We start from the raw sequence: 25,812 nt of genomic DNA on the forward strand, positions 1-25,812 counted from the left end.
GAAACAAATCCAAGGAGTATCACTGATGCCTTCTCATGCTGTAGAAGAATGAACAAACTGGGTGAGTAGACACTTAAGGGAAAAAAACCCTCAAATGTAAAAGCAGCAAAGCTCCTTCAGAATTTGGTGGAGGCAGAAAGGGATGCTGGAGTTTGCCATCTTCCAAAGACAATGGTGGGCTGAACACCTCCAGTGCATTCCATGCCTGGCTGGGTGGAGTAGGCCTTGCTCTAGGTCCCTAAAGAGGGGAGGGACACGCCCCCAGTAAAGACAGCAATAGGCCCCAGCTGATCTTTGGCTTCAGTTAGAGATACAGACGTTAAGCAATAAGAAAGTGGAAGGAAGCATTATACAGACCCCAATGTAATTTGAGAAGGTGGTGGATGTGGTACGTGTCTACAAACAAACTGGTCTGGGGTAACTTAGAAAGAATATCAAGAGGACCTCACCCACACGATATCAGAACATGCAAAAGATCTGCTCATGCCCATGGTGGAAAAAAAAAACTATGTAATAACTATATAAAAAGGCTATATTAAATTTAAAAGGGAAATATTAGACAGAAATTTAGTGTGGAAAGACAACAGAATCAATCATGGCTGGAAGAAAAATATGACCCAATGAATAGAACAGAATATTTGCAGACTATATAATTAGCGAATAAATACATGAATGAGGACACATTCACTCCTTGAGAATGCTTCATGCTCTAACAGAACTTTCTAAAAATGTATGTTATATAAAACAAGAGACAGAATGAGATGAAAAGGGGGAATTTCAGAGTGAAGAAAACAAATTAAGAAGCAAACACCCCGCGTGAAATAGGCCTAGTAGCCAGCACACGGGAGAGGAGAGACAAGGCCATGCATGGTGACAATGACAGCAGCTCGCCTCACACTGAACTCGCTGATCACTGCTGTCGTTACTATGACAGGCTTTACATCTCCATCAGAAAGCCATCTCCTGTACCAGCTGTTTGCTCAGGTGTGATCTGGTACCTGAGCACTGCCACCTCTCCCTTCCTTTCCTCAGTGCCCTCTCTTGCCCTTCCAGCTCTGAAGGAGCACATGCTTTTCCTTTTCCATAAATGCAGTATATTCACACTTCCATGTCTACTTAAAGCCTCTTTTGCACAAAATATACCTGTTGATTGCTGCATACCCAACTGTGGTCTTCATTCAAAACTCAGTAGTTGAGAGATTACTGGTGTGTGGACAACATCATTGGCTTTAGAGACAAACCACCCTGGATTTGTTTCCTGTCCTTTCCAGTTATTAGCTAAGAAACATGGGGCAAATAGCCTAACTTTTCTGTCTCATCTATAAAGCAAGAATAATAACTTTCAGGTTTATTATAATGATTAAACGAGATGATCTGTAAGTGTAAATGCCTAGAATATATTAAACCTCATTAAATAATAGCTACTTTCATTATGTTATTATACAAACTTAAATACTGTAAATAGATATTATACAAGACTCAAATATTGGTAAATAGAAACATCTGTTGAGAATTCCTTGACATCCCATCTTCTATGCTTGCTTGTCCAGCCTTCCTCCCTTCCTTTCTTCCTTCTCTCCTCCCTCCCTCCCTCCCTCCCTCTCTCGCTCCTTTCTTTTCTTTTGAGAAACATTTCACTTTTTAAAATTTTTTTAAAGATTTTTTTTTTGATGTAGACCAATTTTTAAGTCTTTATTGAATTCGTTACAATATTGCTTCTGTTTTCCGTTTTGGTTTTTTGGCCGTGAGGCACACGGGATCTTAGCTCGCTGACCAGGGATTGAACCCGTAACCCCTGCGCTGGAAGGCAAAGTCTTAACCACTGGAATGCCAGGGAAGTCCCGAAACATTTCACCGTTTTATAAAAAATATTTCAAAATGAATTCAAGCTTATAATGAAAAATACAAGGGCAGGAATACAGACGCAATGTAGAGAATGGATGTGTGGACACGGGTCGGGAGGCGGGAGGGGACGGGTGGGATGAACTGGGAGCTTAGGTTTGACATAAATAAGATACATAGATACCATGTGTAAAATAGATAGCTAGTGGAACCTGCTGTACAGCACAGGGAGCTCAGTTCGGTGCTCTGTGATGACCTCGATGAGTGGGATGGGGGAGGTGAGGGAGGTCCAAGCGGGAGGGGATATAGGTATACATAGAGCTGATTCACCTCATTGTACACAACATTGTAAAGCGATTATACTCCAATTAAAAAATGTATAGAGGAGAGTGGCAAAGTGTCTTTCATCCCACACCACCGTTCCCAGTCTCATGCCTCTGGACTAAGGCAGCCGCTCTTAGAAGTTTGATAAGGATCCTGTCAATTGCTTGTCTATGCCTGTGTGTGTGTTCTAAAACATTATATTTTTAATGTATCACGTTTGAGGATGTCTTCATTTCTGTTATATTTACACAACGAACTGACAGAGCACAGCATTCTAGGCTCTCACTTTCTCACCCTCAGATTCCAGGCGATATTGCACCATTGTGTTCTGGTTCTAATCAAGTCTGTCAGTCATTCTGCTCAAATCATCTCTATCCTTTTTTTCTTTTTTTTTTTTAATTGATCCATTGGATGCTGAGAGATCTGTTACTATTTTCAAATGTGATTATGAATTCATCAAATTTTAGTTTTCTTCGTAGCAGTTTTTGCTTTCAGCACTTTGTTTTTAGGCCCATAAAAATTAATGAAAATTATATCTTTGGAAGGCTTAACTTCTATTCATAGAAAATATTCATCTTTTGTTTAATTCTTTCCTCTTTGAAATCAATTACATCTCACATTAATACCGGCACTTCTGCTTTCTTTTTGTTGTATCTTCCAGATATACCTTTGTTGATTTCCTCATTTCAATCTTTGTGTACCATTTATTGATAGTTTCAATTGTGTCTTTTGTAAGCAGCTTACAACTAGATGTTTTTAGCCCAGTCTGAGAGCATCTGTCTCTTCGTATACAAATTTAATCCAGTCCTAGATAGTGATAATTCAAGTGTATTTCTTACTCTTGCCTTGTTGTTTCTTGGTTTTGTTTTTATACTTTGTTTCTTTTTACATTTTTTCTTCGTTACAGTATTTGACCTAGTTTTCTCTACTCCTTAAATTCTCCCAGCATATTTGTAGATTATGCTTCTCAGTTCTATTTTTCCATCAGTTACCTTAACATTTAAAATTTAATTCTTAATTACCTGAGAAATATATTCATACATTCTCCGTATTTGAAAAAAAAATACTGATGAGACAAGTCCCCTTTGAGCAGCTCTTTCAATACCAACCCCTTGTCTCCATCACACAATTCAGAATACTTCTTACACTCTTGTGATTTTTGTCCTGACTTTTTTGACATATATATTGACATATATTTATTTTGTTTTATTTTTGTCTTATATAAATTGTATCACCAAATTGTTAGTTTTTATTTTTAAAATTTTTACTCAAAAAACTGTTTTGGAACATCTGACCACGTTAGTTCTCAGAGGTCTCCCTGTTGTTTGTAACTGATAAATAGTAAGCTGTAGTATGATTAAATGCCAGGCTTTTATTTGCTCCTCCTTCATGGTACTCTGCACACCATCTTCCCACCCCTTCCCCAGGAACCATGTTGACAACCCAGGATGTCATCTTCCATAGTTTTCCTCAGGCCCATATAATCATTTCATATATAGTATATGTATACATACATGGGTGTGCACACGTCTCTGTGTATATATGCATGCCTATGTGTATATATAAACACATAAAAATACATACACACACATGTACTCCTGTATAAGTGAGAGGGTGAGTCCTTTTTCAGAAGAAAGGTGAGAGGCATTGCAGCTCAGAGGCTGCTCTCAGCCCACTGCATGTTAATTTTACATGATTGCCCCCTCATTTCTGTGGCATGTCTTACTACCGCTAGGTAGTGCTTCCCACCGGACACCACACTAGGTGCTGTTGGAACTAGAGACACACAAGATATGGTCCTACCCCTGGGTAACTTTCTGATTCAGTTATCAGTGTTTTTAAAGTAAGTCCAAGGGGCTTCCCTGGTGGCGCAGTGGTTGAGAGTCCACCCGCCAATGCAGGGGACACAGGTTCAAGCCCTGGTCTGGGAAGATCCCACATGCCACGGAGCAACTAAGCCATGCACCACAACTACTGAGCCTGCGCTCTAGAGCCCGCGAGCCACAACTACTGAAGCCCACGTGCCTAGAGCCCGTGCTCCGCAACAAGAGAAGCCACCGCAATGAGAAGCCCGCTCACTGCAACAAAGAGCAGCCCCCGCTCGCCGCAACTAGAGAAAAGCCCGCGCACAGCAACCAAGACCCAACGCAGCCAGAAGTTAATTAAAAACAAAAAACGTTAGTCCAAGAATGTCAGGATACATCCAGACCGATTTTACAGATCACCTACCCCCAGAGTGTCCTGTGTGGATCAGTTTTCAGAATTGTGACTGTGTTAACGTCCTAGGGCTGCCATAACCAAGTACCACAGACTGGCTGGCTTAAACAGCAGAATTTTGTCACCGCACCACTGAAGGCTAAAAATCTGGGATCAAGGGGTTGGCAGGGTTGGTTCCTTCTGAGGTTGTGGGGAGAATAAGCTCCGGGCCGCTCTCCTGCTTCTGGTGGTTTCCTGGCACTCTTTAGCCTTCCCTGGCTTGCAGAAGCATCACCCTGATCTCTGCCTTCATTTTTGCATGGCATTCTCCCTATGTGTGTGTGTCTGTGGCCAAACTTCCTCTTGTTATAAGGACACCAGTCATGGTGGATTAGGCCCACCGTATCCTAACTTAGCTAATTATATCTGCAATGATCCTATTTCCAAATAAGGTCACATTCTGAGGTCCTGGGGGTTAGGACTTCAACAAATGAATTTGGAGGAGACACAACTCAACCCATAACCCTGTATACCCTTAGTACTTTTAGGTATTAAGGTCCCTGTCTATCAGATATGAAGTCTTTCATTATCAGATAAATATTCTGTGTGTATTTGTGTGTTTTATATACCCACTAACATGTGTTGAAGACTTACTATATATCAGGTACTATGTTAGCCAACTCAGGGACGTCGTCTTTATTGAATACTCCCAGACACAAGTGGTGATAAGCAAGTGGTGGCTTGGAGAGGGGATGTAAATTTCACAGGCTCTTCCAGCTACTCTGCCAAGGGAGGAAGCAGGATCATCCTGACCAGTCAGAGCCAGAGTCCACCAATGACCTGCTCAGCTGGACAGCGGCGGTTAGACATTTTTATAAGCACATGAGTGTAAACCTTCAGGTTCCCAGCCTCATTATCACATCTCTCCATAGTGAAGGTGTTTTATCAGTAGCTGGACTTCACAAGGTGCCCGTCAGAAGATTCCGGCAGAACACTTAGTGTGGAAGCTACGTCTATAAGCTAAGTGTTGTGGCTCAACGTCATTGCCCCACAAAATAAGTCTTTAAGCCTCTACAGGTGGAAAAAAGGTACAAGCTAAACTGATGCCAGAACCCTCTTGACATTTGGCCATGTTAGTTGAAAACGGAATGACAAAATTAAAACGTGTGTCTCCATTTTCATGCTAAAGAGAAATTAAGGAGAAACTGTACGGGAGGAATTTTCTTCATTAATGTTTTGCTACTTGAGTGACTAAACCTTTTTATTAACATTTGATTTTTATTATGAGACAAAGTTTTATAAAGGTAATTAAAATCATCTAAATCCCACTAGCCAAGATGATCACTGAGGACATTTTGATAAACATACTCTGGATAATGTTTCTCTGGTCTTGTGGATTTTGTTTTTTGTTTGTTTGTTCTTGGCAGTTTGTTGTGCAAAATGTGGCTTATTTAGAGCATAGTATATTAGAATCTGACTTAAAATTTTTTCTATGAAGCATTTTCCAGTAATTATTTTAATTGCCATATGATATGCTATCTACAGTTAACCATAACTTATTTAACCAATCTCCTGTCGCTTGACAAAGTATCTACAAATGGGTTTTAAAAATTCTTGAAATACAAAATCTTTCCTCAATTCATTACATTTTGACCATTTCTCAATAAGAAGTAGTAAATATGCTCATCAGATTTAAGTGACAATATTTTAACATCTTTATTGGAGTATAATTGCTTTACATTGTTGTGTTAGTTGCTGCTATATGACAAAGTGAATCAGCTATACGTATACATATATCCCCATATCCCCTCCCTCTTGCGTCTCCCTCCCACCCTCCCTATCCCACCCCTCTAGGTGGTCACAAAACATCGAGCTGATCTCCCATGAAATGCAGCTGCTTCCCACTAGCTAGCTATTTTATTTTTGGTAGTGTATGTATGTCCATGCCACTCTCTCACTTCGTTTCAGCTTTCCCTTCCCACTCCCCGTGTCCTCAAGTGCATTCTCTACATCTGCGACTTTATTCCTGTCCTACCCCTAGGTTCTTCAGAACCACTTTTTTTTTTTAAGATTCCATATATATGTGTTAGCATATGGTATTTGTTTTTCTTTTTCTGACTTACTTCACTCTGTGTAACAGACTCTAGGTCCGTCCACCTGACTACAAATAACTCAATTTCGTTTCTTTTTATGGTTGAGTAATATTCCATTGTATATATGTGCCACATCTTCTTTATCCATTCATCTGTCGATAGACACTTAGGTTGCTTCCATGTCCTGGCTATTGTAAATAGTGCTGCAATGAATATTGTGGTACATGACTCTTTTTGAATTATGCTTTTCTCAGGGTATATGCCCAGTAGTGGGACTGCTGGGTCATATGGTAGTTCTAGTTATAGTTTTTTAAGGAACCTCCGTACTGTTCTCCATAGTGGTTGTATCAATTTACATTCCCACCAACAGTGCAAGAGGGTTCCCTTTTCTCCACACCCTCTCCAGCATTTATTGTTTGTAGATTTTTTGATGATGGACATTCTGACTGGTGTGAGGTGATACCTCATTGTAGTTTTGATTTGCATTTCTCTCATGATTAGTGATGTTGAGCATCCTTTCATGTGTTTGTTGGCAATCTGTGTATCTTCTTTGAAGAAATATCTGTTTATGTCGTCTGCCCATTTGGGGTTGGGTTGTTTGTTTTTTTGATACTGAGCTGCATGAGCTGCTTGTATATTTTGGAGATAAATCCTTTGTCAGTTGCTTCATTTGCAAATATTTTCTCCCATTCAGAGGGTTGTCTTTTCATCTTGCTTATAGTTTCCTTTGCTATGCAAAAGCTTTTAAGTTTCATTAGGTCCCATCTGTTTTTGTTTTTATTTCCATTTCTCTAGGACGTGGGTCAAAAAGGATCTTGCTGTGATTTATGTCATAGAGTGTCTGCCTATGTTTTCCTCTAAGAGTTTTATAGTGTATGGCCTTATATTTAAGTCTTTAATCCATTTTGAGTATATTTTTGTGTATGGTGTTAGGAAGTGTTCTAATTTCATTCTTTTACACGTAGCTGTCCAGTTTTCCCAGCACCACTTATTGAAGAGGCTGTCTTTTCTCAATTGTATATCCTTGCCTCCTTTATCAAAGATAAGGTGACTATATGTGCGTGGGTTTACCTCTGGGCTTTCTATCCTATTCCATTGATCTATTTTTCTGTTTTTGTGCCAGTACCATACTGTCTTGATTACTGTAGCTTTGTAGTATAGTCTGAAGTAAGGGAGCCTGATTCCCTCAGCTCTGTTTTTCTTTCTCAAGATTGCTTTGGCTACCCGGGGTTGTTTGTGTTTCCATACAAACTGTGCAATTGTTTGTTCTAGTTCTGTGAAAAATGTCAGTGGTAGTTTGATAGGGATTGCACTGAATCTGTAGATTGCTTTGGGAAGTAGAGTCATTTTCACACTGTTGATTCTTCCAATCCAAGAACATGGTATATCTCTCCATCTATTTGTATCATCTTTAATTTCTTTCATCAGTGTCTTATAGTTTTCTGCATACAGGTTTTCTGCCTCCTTATTGCCAGATATTTTATTCTTTTTGTTGCAATGATAAATGGGGGTGCTTCCTTAATTTCTCTTTCAGATTTTTCATCATTAGTGTATAGGAATGCAAGAGATTTCTGTGCATTACCTTTGTATCCTGCTACTTTACCAAAGTCATTGATTAGATCTAGTAGTTTTCTGGTAGCATCTTTAGGATTCTTATGTACAGTATCATGTCATCTGCAAACAGTGACAGTTTTACTTCTTTTCTGATTTGGATTCCTTTTATTTCTTTTTCCACTCTGATTACTGTGGATAAAACTTCCAAAACTATGCTGAATAATAGTGGTAAGAGTGGGCACCCTTGTCTTGTTCCTGATCTTAGTGGAAATGGTTTCAGTTTTTCACCATTGAGGACGATGTTGGCTGTGGGTTTGTCATATATGGCCTTTATTATGTTGAGGTAAGTTCCCTCTGTGCCTACTTTCTGGAGGGTTTTTATCATAAATGGGTGTTTAATTTTGTTAAAAGCTTTTTCTGCATCTATTGAGATGATCATATGGTTTTTATCCTGCAATTTGTTAATATGGTGTATCACATTGATTGATTTGCATATATTGAAGAATCCTTGTATTCCTGGGATAAACCCCACTTGATCGTGGTGTATGATCCTTTTAATGTGCTGTTGGATTCTGTTTGCTAGTATTTTGTTGAGGATTTTTGCATCTATGTTCATCAGTGATATTGGCCTGTAGTTTTCTTTTTTTTGTAACATTTTTGTCTGGTTTTGGTATTAGGGTGATGGCGGTCTCATAGAATGCGTTTGGGAGTGTTCCTCCCTCTGCTATATTTTGGAAGAGTTTGAGAAGGATCGGTGTTAGCTCTTCTCTAAATGTTTGATAGAATTCGCCTGTGAAGACATCTGGTCCTGGGCTTTTGTTCGTTGGAAGGTTTTTAATCACAGTTTCAATTTCAGTGCTTGTGATTGGTCTGTTCATATTTTCTATTTCTTCCTGGTTCAGTCTCGGAAGGTTGTGCTTTTCTAAGAAATTGTCCATTTCTTCCAGGTTGTCCATTTTATTGGCATAGAGTTGCTTGTAGTAATCTCTCATGATCCTTTGTATTTCTGCAGTGTCAGTTGTTACTTCTCCTTTTTCGTTTCTAATTCTGTTGATTTGAGTCTTCTCCCTTTTTTTCTTGATGAGTCTGGCTAATGGTTTATCAATTTTGTTTATTTTCTCAAAGAACCAGCTTTTAGTTTTATTTGTCTTTGCTATCGTTTCCTTCATTTCTTTTTCATTTATTTCTGATATGATCTTTATGATTTCTTTCCTTCTGCTAACTTTGGGTTTTTTTTTTATTGTTGTTCTTCTTTGTCTAATTGCTTTAGGTTGTTTTTTTGAGATTTTTCTTGTTTCTTGAGGTAGGATTGTATTGCTATAAACTTCCCTGTTAGAACTGCTTTTGCTGCATCCCATAGGTTTTGTGCCATCGTGTTTTGTCATTTGTTTCTAGGTATTTTTAAATTTCCTCTTTGATTTCTTCAGTGATCTCTTGGTTATTTAGTAGCGTATTGTTTAGCCTCCATGTGTTTGTATTTTTAACAGTTTTTTTCCTGTAACTGATATCTAGTCTCATAGCGTTGTGGTCAGAAAAGATATTTGATACAATTACAATTTTCTTAAATTTACCAAGGCTTGATTTGTGACCCAAAATATGATCTCTCCTGGGGAATGTTCCATGAGCACTTGAGAAAAATGTGTATTCTGTTGTTTTTGGATGGAATGTCCTACAAATATTAAGTTCATCCTGTTTACTGTACCATGTAAACCCTGTGTTTCCTTATTTATTTTCATTTTGGTTGATCTGTCCATTGGTGAAAGTGGGGTGTTAAAGTCCCCCACTATGATTGTGTTACTGTCGATTTTCCCTTTTATGGCTGTTAGCATTTGCCTTATGTATTAAGATGCTCCTATGTTGGGTGCATAAATATTTACAATTGTTATATCTTCTTCTTGGATTGATCCCTTGATCATTATGTAGTGTCCTCCTTTGTCTCTTATAATAGTCTTTATTTTAAAGTCTGTTTTGTCTGATATGAGAATTGCTACTCCAGTTTTCTTTTGATTTCCATTTGCATGGAACATCTTTTTACATCCCCTCAGTTTCAGTCTGTATGTGTCCCTAGTTCTGAAGTGGGTCTCTTGTAGACAACATATATATGGGTCTTGTTTTTGTATCCATTCAGCCAGTCTAGGTCTTTTGGTTTGAGCATTTAGTCCATTTACATTTAAGGTAATTATCGATATGTATGTTCCTACTACCATTTTCTTATTGTTTTGGGTTTGTTATTGTAGGTCTTTTCCTTGTCTTGTGTTTCCTGCCTAGAGAAGTTCCTTTAGCATTTGTTGTAAAACTGGTTTGTTGGTGCAGAATTCTCTTAGCTTTTGCTTGTCTGTAAAGGTTTTAACTTCTCCGTCAAATCTGAGTGAGATCCTTGCTGGGTAGAGTAATCTTGGTTGTAGGTTTTTCTCCTTCATCACTTTAAATATGTCCTACCACTCCATCCTGGCTTGCAGAGTTTCTGCTGAAAGATCAGCTGTTAAATGGAGATTCATTTGTATGTTATTTGTTGCTTTTCCCTTGCTGCTTTTAATATTTGTTCTTTGTATTTAATTTTTGATAGTTTGATTAATATGTGTCTTGGCATGTTGATCCGTGGATTTATCCTGTATGGGACTCTCTGTGTTTCCTGGACTTGACTATTTCCTTTCCCATGTTTGAGAAGTTTTCAACTATAATCTTTTCAAATATTTTCTTGGTCCCTTTCTTTTTGTCTTCTTTTCTGGGACCCCTGTAATTCGAATGTTGGTACATTTAATGTTGTCCCCGAGGTCTCTGAGACAATCCTCAATTCTTTTCATTCTTTTTTCTTTATTCTGCTCTGCTGTAGTTATTTCCACTATTTTATCTTCCAGGTCACTTCTCCGTTCTTCTGCCTCAGTTATTCTGCTATTGATTCCTTCTAGAGAATTTTTTATTTCATTTATTGTGTTGTTCATCATTGTTTGTTTGCTCTTTAGTTCTTCTAGGTCCTTGTTAAATATTTCTTGTATTATCTCCATTCTATTACCAAGATTTTGGATCATCTTTACTATCATTATTCTGAATTCTTTTTCAAGTCGGCTGCCTATTTCCTCTTCATTTGTTTGGTCTGGTGGGTTTTTACCCTGCTCCTTCATTTGCTGCATAGGTCTCTGTCTTCTCATTTTGCTTAACTTACTGTGTTTGGGGTCTCCTTTTCGCAGGCTGCATGTTCGTAATTCCCATTTTTTTTTGGTGTCTGCCCCCTGTGGGTAAGGTTGGTTTAGTGGCTTGTGTAGGCTTCCTGGTGGTGGGAACTGGTGCCTGTCTTCTGGTGCATGCAGCTGGATCCTGACTTTCTGGTGGGCAGAACCGCATCCGGTGGTGTGTTTTGGGGTGTCTGTGAACTTAGTATGATTTTAGGCAGCCTCTCTGCTAATGAGTGGGGTTGTGTTCCTTTTTGCTAGGTGTTTGGCATGGGGTGTCCAGCACTGGAGCTTGCTGGTCATTGAGTGGAGCTGGGTCTTAGCACTGAGACGGAGGAGATCTCTGGGAGAGCTCTCCCAGATATTACGTGGGGCCAGAAGGTCTCTGGTGGACCAATGTCCTGAATTCAGCTCTCCCACCTCAGAGGCTCAGGCCTGACACCTGGCCGGAGCACCAAGACCCTGTCAGCCACATGGCTGGAGTGCCTTCAGAGTTGGAGAAGGTGGCCTGCAGTGGCTGTCCTTCTGCGCTGCACATTAGAATCACCTAAGTGACAATTTTTAAAAAGAGTGAGTTTGTATAAATCTTCAAGTGTAGTATTAAATAGTTTACATGTAACGTGTTCCTAGATCACTGCTACCACGTGGAGAGGGGGATTTGATTTTTACTGCCTTCTTTTACAGAAATGTTACTCTGAAAAATGTCTAAGTAGGACTACTTTCTCTAAGAATAACAGATCCATTTTTCTAACAATTCATTTATATGTTTAGTAACAGGCAGACTTCGGAGATACTGTGAGTTCAGTTCCAGACCACTGCAATAAAGCGAGTCACACGAGTGATTCAAATCTCAAATCTTAGCGAGAAGAAGAAGATTGGCATGAACTGTGTATCTCTGTACCCACACAGATTGCTCTATTCAGTGAGCTCATTTCAGTGGTTCACTCACTGACTGTAGCCCCTTTGTTCCTTTTCCTTTGTCTCTTTTCCAGGTTTGGGGAGGATCTCGGGCAGGATCAGCAGGAGCTCCTGGAAGGGATCTCAGAGCTGGACATCAAAACAGGGGGACTCCCCTCGCAGCTGCTGGTACATGGGGCCCTGGCCTTCCCCCTGGGCTTAGACGCCTCTCTTGGCTGCTTCCTGGCAGCTGCCCGCTATGGCCGGGGCCGCGTGGTTCTGGCTGCCCACGAGGGCATGCTCTGTACGCCCAAGATGGGGCCCTTTTTGCTCAATGCTCTGCGCTGGCTGGCCAGAGGCCAGATGCGCAAAGTTGGGGTGAACACACGTCTAAAAAATCTGTGTGCCCTGCTGTCAGAACATGGCCTGGAGTGCAGTCTGGAGCCCCGTCTGACTGCTGACTTGAGTGTCTACTGCTGTGTGGCTTACAGTGACAAGGAGGCTAAGCAGCTGCAGGAGTTTGTGGCTGAGGGTGGGGGCTTGCTGATCGGGGGCCAGGCCTGGTGGTGGGCCTCCCAGAACCCCAGCCGCTCCACTTTGGCTAGTTTCCCTGGTAACGTCATACTCAACTGCTTTGGCCTCAGTATCCTAGCTCGGACTCTGGAACCAGGCTGTTTCCCTGTCCCTAACCCTGAGAAGCAGAGCTACCACTTCCGCAAGGCACTGTCTGAATTCCAGCTTATCGTGAACCGCGGGGGTGGGAACCTGGAAAAGAGTTGGCTGGCCAAACTGGGAGCAGATGCAGCAAGCTTCCTGCAGATCCCTGCAGAGGGGGTCCCTGCTTATGCTTCCTTGCACCGGCTCCTGAGGAAGATGCTGCATCTGTCAGGCCTCCCAGCTGTGAGCAGGGAAAAGCCAGTTGCCAGTGACTCCTATGAGGCTGCACTGCTCTGCCTGGCCACGGAGCTGGCACGCTCCGGCACAGACTGCTCTCAGCTGGCACAGGGGCTTGGAACCTGGTCTTGCAGCTCCAGTTCGTACCCCTCAGAACACGCCATCACAGTGGAGATTGATGGAAGCAACCCAGGTACAGAATGAGGGACCTGGGGGAAGGTGGGGCTAGCGAGATTTGCAGGACATTGCAGGTGCTGCAGCTCAGGTAGGCCAGCTCCATTCTCTAACAGGTACTTCTTCCCAGGAGACGGGGGTTGGGGTTCTGCTCAGGGATTAGGTGGGATGGATGCAAGAAGCATGGATGAGATGAGGTGCGCAGGGCAGGGCTGCACCTCTGGGAGGGGCTGTGAGGTTCCAGGTGGGGTGGAGTCAGGTGGGGGAATAACTCAGCCTTTCCTATGGCTTTTGTCAGGCAGCGGTGATTCCTGGGTGAGTACAGGGCTCTACCTCCCAAATGGACAAAATGCAGAAGTCTCCTTGTCTGAAGCTGCAGTTTTTGCTGGCCTGAAGGTAAGGCCAGAACGCCACTGCCACATCTCAGAGCCACAGAGCTTCATTCTCATCCAGCTCGCGACACTTCTTCCAGGAGTGCAGGAAGGCATTGTTCTGCCCACGTTACAGATTTCACAGACGAAACAGCTAAGTTTCACGGAGCCTAAGGGAGTGACTGAAGATGCCAGAGCTCCTAACATCAGATCCAGTCCTCAAACACAAGCCCTCAGGTTTCCACCTCCCGACAGGGCTATGAGGCGAAGGAGCGCCTGTTACATATTCGGAACCTCACTCATTTCTCCAACGCGGCCTTTCTGGGTTTCACCTCTTCACCCTGATCGCTGAAGGGTGTACTTAACCCCGTCACTCACAAAAATAGGCCGTCATGCAGAAGTAAAATTCTTCCTGCCTCTATTTTGAGGGTCACTTCCTACCACAGTAAGGGTCTCTTTTGGGTTAGTCTCCTTTCTCGAGCTCACTTACATTAAACCTAAGAAAAGCAGTCACAGGACTCCAGACAAAATGCACTCCATCTACCTGACCAGGAGGGGAGGCTGAGACAAAGGGGGAAGACAGAACCAGTTCTCCCCCGTCACCCCATATCCCACTGCCTCTGGATAGGCCTCCTCCTGTCTGTGCACAAAGGGCAGATGAAGATTCCCTCTGCCTCATTCCCAGCATCGGAATCACGTCAGGGGCTTGAACCCTGGAGCGAGAGCCCCGGTTCTGCCTGGTACAGAGGCACCACGGGACCCTAGTCAATATCAGCCTCGGGGTTATGCCTGGTCTGCCTGATCGTGGTCCATTGTGCAGCTGCTTAAATCCCTAGAAAAATGATTCTGCGTACCTTTCAGTCCATATGGTTTTTGGAGTGCTAAAAGCTCACAGGTTTGCATGCACTGCTCGTAGAAAGGGGAAGCTAGAGTTTTTTAATACCCTCCATCCACACAGCACCACACACCCACAGCACACATGGTGGAATTGCCTCTCCAGGTACAGATTGGCTGCCACACCGACGACTTGACGAGTGCCAGCAAGCTGTCTCGAGCCCCTGTGGTAACTCACCAGTGCTGCATGGATAGGACCAAACTGTCAGTCTCCTGCCTCTGGGGCGGCCTTCTCTATGTCATCGTGCCCAAGGGCAGTAAACTGGGCCCCGTGTCCGTCACCATCAAGAGGGCTGTGCCTGCCCCATATTACAGGCTGGGTGAGTGAACTGAACGTGGAGGGGAGTGGGAGAGCCGGGGGTGCTGTGGTGTTGATGGGCTGGTTGAAGGAGGGGAGGGAAGAGGATTGGTGGACAGAAGGAGGAGGGACTGTCTGAGGTGCCAGTGGAGGTAGGAGATGAGGGACTCCCTGTGTCCATGGAGACTTCTGGGCAGAACAGAGGGAAGGGTCTGGGGGCCTGTCCTTCACTTCACAGCACGTAGACCCACATGATAGTAGTTCATCATTTCACTGTCCTCCTCCTGGAGTTCCAGTTGTGTTTTTCAGCTCAAGGAAAGTTGAGGAAGTGGGTGACAGGTTCCATGCCCTTTATTCCCAGGTAAGACATCCCTGGAGGAGTGGAAGAGGCGTATCCAGGAGAGCACAGCTCCCTGGGGAGAGCTGGCAACAGACAACATCATCTTGACGGTGCCAACTGCAGACCTCCAGGCCCTGGAGGACCCTGAATCTTTACTCCACCTCTGGGATGAGATGATGCGGGCTATAGCCAGGCTGGCAGCCCAGCCCTTTCCTTTCCTCCGTCCAGAGAGGATTGTTGCTGATGTGCAGATCTCAGCCGGTGGGTGCTCCAGAGGGATGCTCCTAGTCTGTGGACACCATTTATTTATTATTTTGCCCTTTTTTGGCCCGTAGTTTTTTATTTTTATTTTTTGTAGTGTCTTTGTCTGGTTCTGGTATCAGGGTGATGGCGGCTTCATAGAATGGCTTTGGGAGTGTTCTATCCTCTTCCGTCTTTTGGAAGAGTTTGAGAAGCATTGGTATAAGTTCTGCTTTGTATGTTTGGTAGAATTTCCCTGTGAAGCCGTCCAGTCCTGGACTTTTGTTTGTAGGGAGTTTTTTAAATTACAGGTTCTATTTCACTTCTAGCAATTGGTCTGTTCAAATTATCTGTTTTTTCTTGACTCAATTTGGGCAGGCTGTGTGTTTCTAGAAATTCATCCATTTCCTCTAGGTTGTCCAATTTGTTGGCATATGTTCATAGTATCCTCTTGTGATTTTCTGTATCTCTGTGGTATCAGTTGTTATTTCTCCTCTTTCATTTATTATTTTGTTTATTGGAGTCCCCTCTCTTTTCTTCTTGTGAGCCTGGCCAGGGTTTGTTGATTTTGTTTATCCTTTCAAAAAACCGGCTGTCGGTTTTATTGATCTTTTCTATTGTTTTTTTAATCTCTATTTATTCCCTGGCTGATCTTTATTTCCTTCCTTCTGCTGACATCTATTTTGCCCTTTTTAAATGTCCAATATGTGTAAGGCATAATTTTACCAGTAAAGTAAGGGAAAAAAAGATGTTCAAGACATGGACTTTGATGGAGATGAAAAGATGTTTACATGTGAAAAGGTAAATCATGTTCATCTAAAGCGTAAGATTTCACAGGAGGGAGAACAGTCTCAGAAAAATTAGTACCAGGAGTTCAAGATGGCAGTGAGCGTTGTTTCAAGGAGAGTTTAAAACAGAAATATCTCCTTCAAACATGTTGGCAATGAAAACAGAGAGTAAAGAGGTTTATGTTAAGTATTTGGTGGTTTAGAGGAAAGAAGGCCATCTTTAAAAAAAAAAAAAAACAAACACGGAAATCTGGTTCCAACATGTGGAAAATTCCTCTGGACCTGTTTTCTAATCTTCAAAAAACTACAAGATTTTCACTGTTAAAAAGTATAACTCTGGCCAACAGTAGCGTACACAGGAGAAGGAACGGCACTGCCCTAGCCTCAGGGATCTCAAATTCAGACACAGGACCTAATGTTGCAGACTCACATGCAAAGAAAACTCACACAAAAGGAAGCACTGAATTATAGTGAGAATGACTATATAAAGTGTTAACATTTGGGGGGCCAGAGAGAAGGCGAGGCATAACTCCAGTGTGGAGGCCAGGAAGAAGGATCGGGACTTTTCAGACCAAGTCAAAGAAAGCATCTGCTTTCCAATCAGCATGGAGATTCTGGAATTATGGTGGCAGCCAGGATGGCGAGAAAAAAATACACCATGGAGAGGAATGAAGGGAGATGGGTTTGGGTGGACCACGCCCACCATGCCTCACTCTTCCTTTTGCGTTCCCAGGCTGGATGCACTCAGGATACCCTATCATGTGCCACCTGCAGTCGGTGCAGGAGCTCATCAGTGAGATGGGCATGAGAAGCAGAGGTCTGTGGGGAGCCATCCACGAGCTGGGCCACAACCAGCAGCGGCACGGGTGGGAGTTCCCCCCACACACCACCGAGGCCACCTGTAACCTCTGGTCAGTCTATGTGCATGAGACGGTCCTGCACATCCCCAGGGCTCAGGCCCACCCAGCTCTGAGCCCTCCAGAACGAGAGAAAAGGATCAAAACACACCTGGGAAAGGGAGCGCCCCTGAACGACTGGAATGTGTGGACAGCTCTGGAAACATATCTAAAGGTACTGAACAGAAATTCAGGGAGATGCGGGCCACTAGACCCTCAGTCGTGTAGCATCCTGGATCCCAGGAGCTCTCCAACTCCTTCACCACCCCCATCAGCCTGGGCCCACCACCTCCCCTGGCTGCATGGCGGTGCTTCTCAGGTCATACATCTCTAAGATGGAGATAATGATGCCTGTCCCACTCACGTACTGTGGTTTTGTGATGATATGTAAGAGGAAATGAAAAATACTGTGAAAAGAAAAGAAGCAGAGAATGTAGTCTCTGGGTATATCGGTCAAGAGCAGAAGCTCTGAGTCACAGCGCTCCCACTCACTCGTCCGTCCTTTGTCCCCGAGTAGGTGCCTTGGAAATGGCGATCGTTTTGCTTTGCTTTGTTTTCCCTCACCTTAGTTTTATGCGTCAACTGAGTGTTGCATCCCTTCATAATTACAGTGATGTGTTAGGGGCAACTCCATTACAAGAAGGCCTCTTAGGAGGTAAATCTGTCAACGAGATTCTCATATTTCCATCACCCATTTGAACCCAAAATGTCTTTAGAATGAATAAGTAAATAACCAACCCAATAGAAGAACACCGAAGTCCCAAAGTGAGTCGATTTCCTATAAAATAAGCATAAATCCCTTTCCCCTCCCCCATCCTGCTTTGAATTTTTATATTTTCAAGTTGTCAAAGCCACTCCCCATATCAGATCTCCTATACTGTCTACCATGACTCTTTAGATAGTGGGTATTGCCCACTTCTTATAGGCACATGCTGAGTTAGAGAGTTTAAGCATCCTGTCCAATGTCACACATTTAAATGATGGACCCAGAACCTAAAATCAGGAGCTAATGACAAGCCCAGGCTTTTGCACTTCTGAACCCTCCCTTTGATTTTTTTTTCTTTTTTCACTCATTTTCTGAAGAGTGAGTGTGAGACAGCCCCAGTCAATGAGATAACTGTGTAGCATCAGCTCAGGATTCTCCTAGAGCCAGTCTGAGGGTCTACAGGGAAAGGGACCTTACATGGTAGTTGCCACTGAAGTGTAAGGCAAAGCCCTAATTCCACCCTACCTACTGACCCACTCACCATGAATATCATTTTGCAAAAGCTTTGGGGAGACCCCTCACCTTGAAGCCTGAGACTTGGTCCCAGGACAGAGAGATACCTTCTGTTTTCTTCGCCTGTGGGAGGTCTGCTCGCCATCATTCCTCCTGCTGTTGCCTTAGCATAGATCCTCAGGACCCTCTTCTGTTTTAAAAGCCTCCTCAGTTTTTCCAGCATCTTGCTTCAACCACCTATAATCCATCTTCCACACCACTTCCAAAATAATCTGAATATTCCATGTTTAAGCTCGTCAAGTGTTCTCCTTCACACACAGAATACAATGGAAGCTGCTTAGCTGGGTGCAGAAGGCCCTTTATCATCAGGCTTTGGCCAACACCTCCATCTCCATCTCCCAATTTCCCGTCTCCATAATTATCCTGCAGTTTACCGAGCTGCTTCCCGCTATGAACACATCTTGCTGTTTTCGTTCCTATACCTCCTCACGTTTCCTTCCTGCAGCTGCAACGTGCTTGAACACCTTGTCTGTTACCTGTCAAGTCACCTGTCAAAATTCAGCTCTCTTGTCCTCTTCTCCCGACATCATCTCCTTGACAAGCCAACTTTTTTTGTAATTTGTTTACTTACACGTCTGTCTCTCCCATTGACCAGTGACCTCCAGATAAACAAGAGCCTTAATCATTTTGCCTAGTGAAATACCCGGCACATTGTAGACATTTTTTAATGTTATGTGTGTGATAAATGTTTAATTTGTTGAGTACTAATTAAGAGAGATGAGCAGGACGATTGTCAAAGGCCAAGCAGTGAGAGCAGATGAGCAGTGAGAGCACAACAGTGAGAGCAGAGGGAGGCTGATCCAAATGCCATCAGGCTTTTACCCCTCAGAGTCAGAGGATTCTCCTCCACAAAAGGGCGTGGTCTCGGAAACCTCAAGATCCCGGCTAATTCTAAATCTCTATAATCTTGAAAAGAGTCTCCTGCCCATGGCTTTCACGTGGGCTGTTCCCTGTAAAGTATGAGTCACTCTCATTTTGAGCTCCTTGTGACATACCTGCTTCTTCCTTGTTTTGTCCCAAAGGCAGTGTTCCACAGAGAAAAACAGTAGCCTTGAAAATAGTCACAGCTCTGAGACGGCTGAAAAAGAGAAAAAAACAAGGGTTTTATTCTGTCTGGAAGGTTTTATTATGTCTGGAAGGTGTCGGAAGTGCCCAGATTTTGGCTCCCAAAATCCCCATCTCAGTCAGGCTCAAACCTGTCTGATGCCTGGGAAACACTTAGGAACTGGGGATATAATTTTTTAAAATAGGGATAATAATGATAACTGTCATTTATTGAGTATTTACCTCTTTTCACCCATTAGGGTCTTCATGTAGTCCCCTACTACATTCAGGGGGTACAGAGTTTGTGGCCAAGAAGTGGAATGAGCCAATAAGATTGTGTTTATGTGCAGGGTTGAGATGGGGAGATAAGGGCAAGCAGAGAAATGAAGCTAGTGAATGATTAAGGGGAAGAAATCACCAGAAATGAGATGCACTCATGAACACGCATGTTGCAGGTATTTTCACAAACTTGTACCTCATCCTGCCCCTTCCTTCTCTTCCAGCTCCAGGAGGCCTTTGGATGGGAGCCATTCACCCAGCTCTTTGCTGAGTACCAGACCCTCTCTGGCATCCCCAAAGACAACACTGGCAAGATGAATCTGTGGGTGAAGAAGTTCTCTGAAAGGGTACAGAAGAACCTGGCTCCTTTCTTTGAGGCCTGGGGCTGGCCTGTCCAGAAGGAAGTGGCTGCGAGCCTGGCCTGTCTGCCTGAGTGGCAGGAAAACCCCATGCAGATGTACATCCAGACTGAGGACTAAAAGATGTGCACGAAGGGGTGTGTGTGTGGGACGGGGGGTGATCACTCACCAACTCTGCCACCCTCTTTCTTGCCTAGTGTACCCTGAGCCTGAATCCTACTTCCTACTTCCTTCCTACCTCCTACTTCCTACTTCCTTCCTCAGGAAGGCCTTTAAGGTCCTAAGACACAATGGGACCAACCTTCTCAGGCTGCTGTGCTTCTTTTATTGTTTCTCTGCTGGTGCTCTTGCTCTCATCAAGAGCCTTGCTTCACCATCCTCATCCTCCAGAAGAGAATGTTTCGTCTTGGCATCTTGAGTTTCTGCAGGCTCTTTGCTTCTATTTATGACCGGTAGTTCTAAAGACCATGGATTCCATTATAATCTGGTATCACTCCCTCACCCCAGCCAGCCCTGAACAAAGCTCTTAACTTCTGCTTTGAGAAGCTTTCTAACAGCAAGCGAGACAGGCTGGTATGATGGAGAGAGCCCTGAACCAGCTTTGGTTCTACGGAAAATCACTGAACTCCGTCTGCATCTGGATTCTTATCCATGACATGGGATAAAAATCTATTGTTTGATGATGGTGAACGTCTTTGAACACAACCTGCAGACGCATATAAGGGAGCTCTTCAGCTTTCACCAGGCCCCACAGTAGCCTGTCTGCCCACTTTCATGTGACAACCTGAAAACTGAATCTCCCTTCAGAGTCAACCTCCGTGAGGTCAGCATTCAGTCTTGTGTGAGAGTATTCAGGGAACACCAGTGCTGTTCCCAGACATGGTATCAGTGATAGTCCTCACGATCCTAGCCCATCCTATGTGTCCTTTCTTCTGCCTCTGGAAAGATTCTTGGGTATAACCTAAGCCCAAGAATGTGGTATGAACTCAAACTGGAGGTTACAAAGCTATTGGGGTTTGGTCTTCTTGGTTAGTTTCATCTTCGAGTACATTTGCTTCGACCAAAGGAAAAAATCATTCCAGCAGCCCTACCAACTCCATAAGCCCATTGGTTCTTAGTACAAAACAGGTGTCTGACTCCTCTGGTCACCTTGGAATCAAGGCACTGTCAGTTATCGACAGCTACTGTGCTGAGAGGGCCATGGCCAGGACAGGCTCCAATGGAACAGGATTCCTGAGTGCAGCAGACCGAATTAACCCACACTCACTTATTACCCCACAAACCAGCATCCCCAAGCTTTCTCATAATCTCATTCCAACCCATCCCGGCTCTTTGGCTGGGTGGCATTCCAATTAGAGATGCATCCTCAGGATTAATGGGTGTACATCTACCCATTTTCCTCTAGCTTGCTTTTAAACCATATTTTTGTTGTTTTCAATATCATTCCATTAGCTTTGTTGAGAACAGAGAGACTCCTCAGGTGGAGAACTAACCTAGGGAATGTCTTTTTCTGAAACCCATCAGCACATCCTTCTCCCAATTCTAGGATAATTTCCTTTTATTTCACTAGTGTCCTTCGTCAGGTGCTTTTCACATGAAAAGTACTCAGTAAATATTTGTTAATTGAAAGAAAAGTAAAGACACCTAACACATAATGAACAGTCTTTATGTCCCAGACATCGTGTGAGGTATTTCCTATGAGTTATCTTACGGATATTATTATCCCATTTCATAGATGAGAAAGTGAACACTTAAGAATATTAAATAGCTTCTGAAGTCACAAAGCTAATAAGAGAAAGAGTCGGGGCTTGACTGAAGCCCACAGCAATGAAAAAACTGTAGAGCTTGTCTCCAAGGATGATTTTCAATTTAGAAACAAATTCACCGAGAAAATGGAAGTTCAACAAAGTTCTGACTTATGCCATGTTCACTATTGAATTTTTATTAAATACAAAATTTAACCTCTAAGAAAATATTGGTACCTGATTTTCTGGTTGTCTCAGCATGTGATTAGCTTCCCTATAGGTAGAGAAAGGATTTGAACGCAGGCAACTCAACTCCAGAACTGGTGTTCTTACCTGTGATGCTAGGGATGAGTAAATGAATGGATAATGCTGGGTTTAAGAGGTTGCCATAGAGACAAAGACAAAACCTGACTTTTCCCCACATTCTCTGTAGTGGAAGTTGGAGCCCTTCTCCCTCTTACAGAGAGACTGTGGCTCTGCCGCTTGTTTCTAAGTTCAGAATTAATTGCGTGTACCTGTGACACTCTCAGAGTATTCTGTATTCCAGAGCAAACTTGCTCCGAAGGATGTCTGTGCAGGTCCGGTGAATGCCATTTGCCAGGGAACTGTTATAAGTGCTTTTTATTTGTTTATCCTCACAACAGTCCTATGGAATAAGTACTACGACTGTCTCCATTTTTCAGAGAAAGAAGCAGAGATACAGAGGTAGCAAGTGGTGAAACCACATTTCTGTCCCTGGAAGTTGGACTCAGGACCCACACTTTAGCCAGCACACTATATACTACCGTACACTATATTACTGGGTCTGCCACAACCTGTAGCTCTACTTGCATGGAACTATGTGTATGGCTACTGCGTCACAAATGACCACATAAAACTACTAAAAACCAAACAGACTACTTCTAGTTACTCAAACAGGAATTATTTAACCATTAGGGTCATGCATCCAAGGCACACATCCCTCAATACCAAGACCCTGCCCTACCAAGTCTGAAAGGTTTTAAAGATCCTATGCTTCAAATAACAACTTCGTGGAGTCCTGGAGGAAGCTTGTCTTAACCTCAGGGCTTGTATCCAAGTGTCCTTTGCTCATTCTTAAGGATACCCAAACTTCCATCCTCATGTCTAAGACTGTTATTAGACAAAGGAGCCCATGCATTCTTATAGGTTACTAGATCGAATATCTGAAATACCGAAATTTCTAGCAAATTGGATAATTTTCTAAGGAAAGAAATCACCATAGGATACTTCAGGGAAGTAATAATGGCTACTTTAAAGTTTTAAAGGAAATTAAAAAGGACTATACCTCTATCTTATCTCCCCTGTGCACGAGATAGCCAGCGACTTATTAGAAGAATGGACAATTAATTTCAAAAAATTAAAGCATTAGTGGTTGGTCACACTAAATGGAACCACAACACCTCATACTTGTGGCAAATACTGTTGAAATAAAATAACAAGCACTTCTAAAGGGAATTAAAGTGATCTTCTATCTTGACTAAATCTCTGGCATTGTACATTCCCTGGTCGCCTATGTTGCTCTTTGTCTCCCCCTTATGGCCACCTAGAAAACCTTACAGCTCCTGACCATCAATTGTAACAGTGTAATTATTCCCATGGAGGCAAACTCTGTTTCTGTCTTAGTTTTAGTTTAAAAGACATATTCATGTGACTCTTCCCATGAAGAAACAGATTGGTCAATATGCTCTTCACTTTTAACATCCATAAAAAAAACCACCCAAATCAATTTGCTTCAACTGGAATGGAAACAAATTCATCTACTCTTTAGCTCATAACGTTGTTAAAATGGATTTAGATTCTTGGCATACAAAAGAGTTACTGCCGTTATCAATTACACATATGAAGTTTTAGTTAACACTTTTTACTAAATTTATGACTTTCATAAAATAAATGATTATTAGAACAAGCCCAAGAGGCTTCCCAAAATATACCTTTGGGGCCATCCAGACCACAGAGAAATATTCTCCCAAAATAAACATTACCTTTCTCTCATTTACACTAGCTCTTGTAAGAAAGAGGTACAAAGATTAGTAGCCTTATAACTAGTGGTAGCCCATTCAAGATTTGGTTAGGCTTCTCCAGCCTAATGCTTTGGGACATGTGTAAATTAGTGACCTCCCGCTGGGGAAAAGAAGTAGTAAGATGTTTACAAGTTTTTCAGGTCACAGTACAGGCTGCCTTTCCATTTGTCTCATGCCACAGAGAAAAGGAAACTTGGCCGCTTGGTGCCTCTAAGGGCCAATTTTGGGGGGAAAAAAGCTACTCACAGAAGGACGTCAAGTGCTACAAACTACTTATTAAAAATTGAGTAATGGGGCTTCCCTGGTGGCGCAGTGGTTAAGAATCCACCTGCCAATGCAGGGGACACGGGTTCGAACCCTGGTCCGGGAAGATCCCACATGCCGTGGAGCAACTAAGCCTGTGCACCACAACTACTGAGCCTGTGCTCTACAGCCCGCGAGCCACAACTACTGAGCCCACGCGCCTAGAGCCCGTGCTCCACAACAAGAGAAGCCACCGCAATGAGAAGCCCACGCACTGCAACGAAGAGTAGCCCCTGCTCACTGCAACTAGAGAAAGCCCGCGCGCAGCAACAAAGACCCAACGCAGCCAAAAATAAATAAATAAAATAAATAAATATATATTTTTAAAAATTGAGTAACGAAAATATCTCCAGCCACAGGACAATTAAGGCTAATAAGACCTCTGCCAAAAAAATGTCCAAGTACATTTGGAAATAAATTCATGAGGAGTTTCATCCATATCTTGGTCATTCATCACCTCATCAAAATAGGATCCATGACCAGGGAGTTCTAACACTACTCTTAAGAGCAGAGTTCTGACCTCATGGGTCTTTAGTTTTGATTCTCTGTTCTCAAACTTTTTGTCAAGAACTTTGTGGCCCTGCTTAAGACAGCACTGAAAGCAACATCTAGGTCCTGCCCAAAGATCCTGAAAGGCTGCAGAATCAAGTGTTTAGGTACAAAGAAAATTCCTGCACCACCTCCGATGATCTGGAACCTGGGATCAAGCGCTAGTGTGCGGGACAATTAGTATACTGGATCCAAACTAATATAGAACAAGTAAATCTGAAAAGCGCTGGTCAAATATACAGATTAAGTACAATTTTAGTCTCATATATTGATACCAACCAAATATACATAAAAATGTGTGTGTGTATATATACATGAAAAGATTCTAAGCAGAATTATGCAGTGGATATCTTAATCAGAACTCATGTTCTAGGGAGCTCTAGCTATTCCTCTAGTGGCAAGAAATTGTTGTATGAATGTGAACAGCTGGTTGCCCTTAGAAGGATCTGAGTCAATGTATTCCTTTAATTGTTACCAAAATCCTACACTCAAGTGGAAAAGGACAAAGAAGAACAGATAGTACTGAGGGAGATTCTACTCTATTTTTCTTTGTCTTTACTTGAAGCAAGACTCCTTGATGTACACAGTTCTCAGTTTAAGGCAATAGTGATTTAAATTAATTTGACTAGGCTATTATGATTTCCTAGCAAAAATACTCAAACCTCTTGGGAACCCCTCCAGAGATAATGAGACCTTGGAGTAGGGGTTGGGAGTTGGGATATAGTCTTAAGACATTTAAAGATCAAATTTAGAGGAAACATGGAAATTCTTTGAATCTGTGCTAGGGACAGACAATTTGAATGAAGAAGCAATAAGATACAACTGAGAAGCAAGTAGGACTTTCATCTTTACTTGCCATGATCCTGTTGTTATAATACAGACTTTAACAATGGGGGGAAAAGTATTTTTATGAACATTGTCATGATTTCTACACAAGTTATAATGTGCTCTAATAACTAAATTTGGAGTTTTTAGAGTCACAATAAGCAACCCAACAATATTCTTATTATTATGAAATGCATCATGCTCACAAAAAAATTGTGTAAAACATATGCACAATTCAAATAATAATTGTAGGAGGTGTGGCCAAGATGGCAGAGTAGGAAGACCCTGAGCTCACCTCCTCCCATGAGCGCACCAATATTACACTATTTACAGAGCAACTATCAATGAGAATGACCTTAAGTATGGCAGAAAAGATTTTCCACAACTAAAGCTGTAAAGAGGAACCACAGGATGGG

General features: G+C 42.6%; 1 protein-coding gene and 1 long non-coding RNA gene across 3 annotated transcripts in view; one reads left to right on the forward strand and one right to left on the reverse strand.

Annotated features, from left to right (window-relative positions):
* The window catches only part of TCAF2 (TRPM8 channel associated factor 2), a 30,905-nt gene extending 7,730 nt beyond the window's left edge, over positions 1-23,175 (forward strand). For both annotated transcript variants that reach the window (XM_027101648.1, XM_027101649.1), the window contains exons 3-8: positions 12,172-13,163; positions 13,443-13,540; positions 14,516-14,729; positions 15,069-15,308; positions 16,809-17,146; positions 19,798-23,175. In XM_027101648.1, the coding sequence (XP_026957449.1) occupies positions 12,172-13,163; positions 13,443-13,540; positions 14,516-14,729; positions 15,069-15,308; positions 16,809-17,146; positions 19,798-20,052 (2,137 nt within the window). In that variant the 3' untranslated portion in view covers positions 20,053-23,175. The remainder of the gene's footprint in view (positions 1-12,171; positions 13,164-13,442; positions 13,541-14,515; positions 14,730-15,068; positions 15,309-16,808; positions 17,147-19,797) is intronic.
* Positions 1-25,812, reverse strand: part of LOC113617994 (uncharacterized) — a 115,752-nt gene that overhangs the window by 6,352 nt on the left and 83,588 nt on the right. The window contains exon 2 of the long non-coding RNA XR_003431842.1: positions 19,246-19,328. This is a non-coding gene — a long non-coding RNA (uncharacterized LOC113617994). The remainder of the gene's footprint in view (positions 1-19,245; positions 19,329-25,812) is intronic.

The sequence above is a fragment of the Aethalodelphis obliquidens genome, unplaced genomic scaffold (genome assembly GCF_003676395.1).
Source record: "Aethalodelphis obliquidens isolate GAN/ISIS:26980383/991018 unplaced genomic scaffold, ASM367639v1 scaffold5, whole genome shotgun sequence".
In the NCBI taxonomy this organism is placed as follows: Eukaryota; Metazoa; Chordata; class Mammalia; order Artiodactyla; family Delphinidae; genus Aethalodelphis; species Aethalodelphis obliquidens.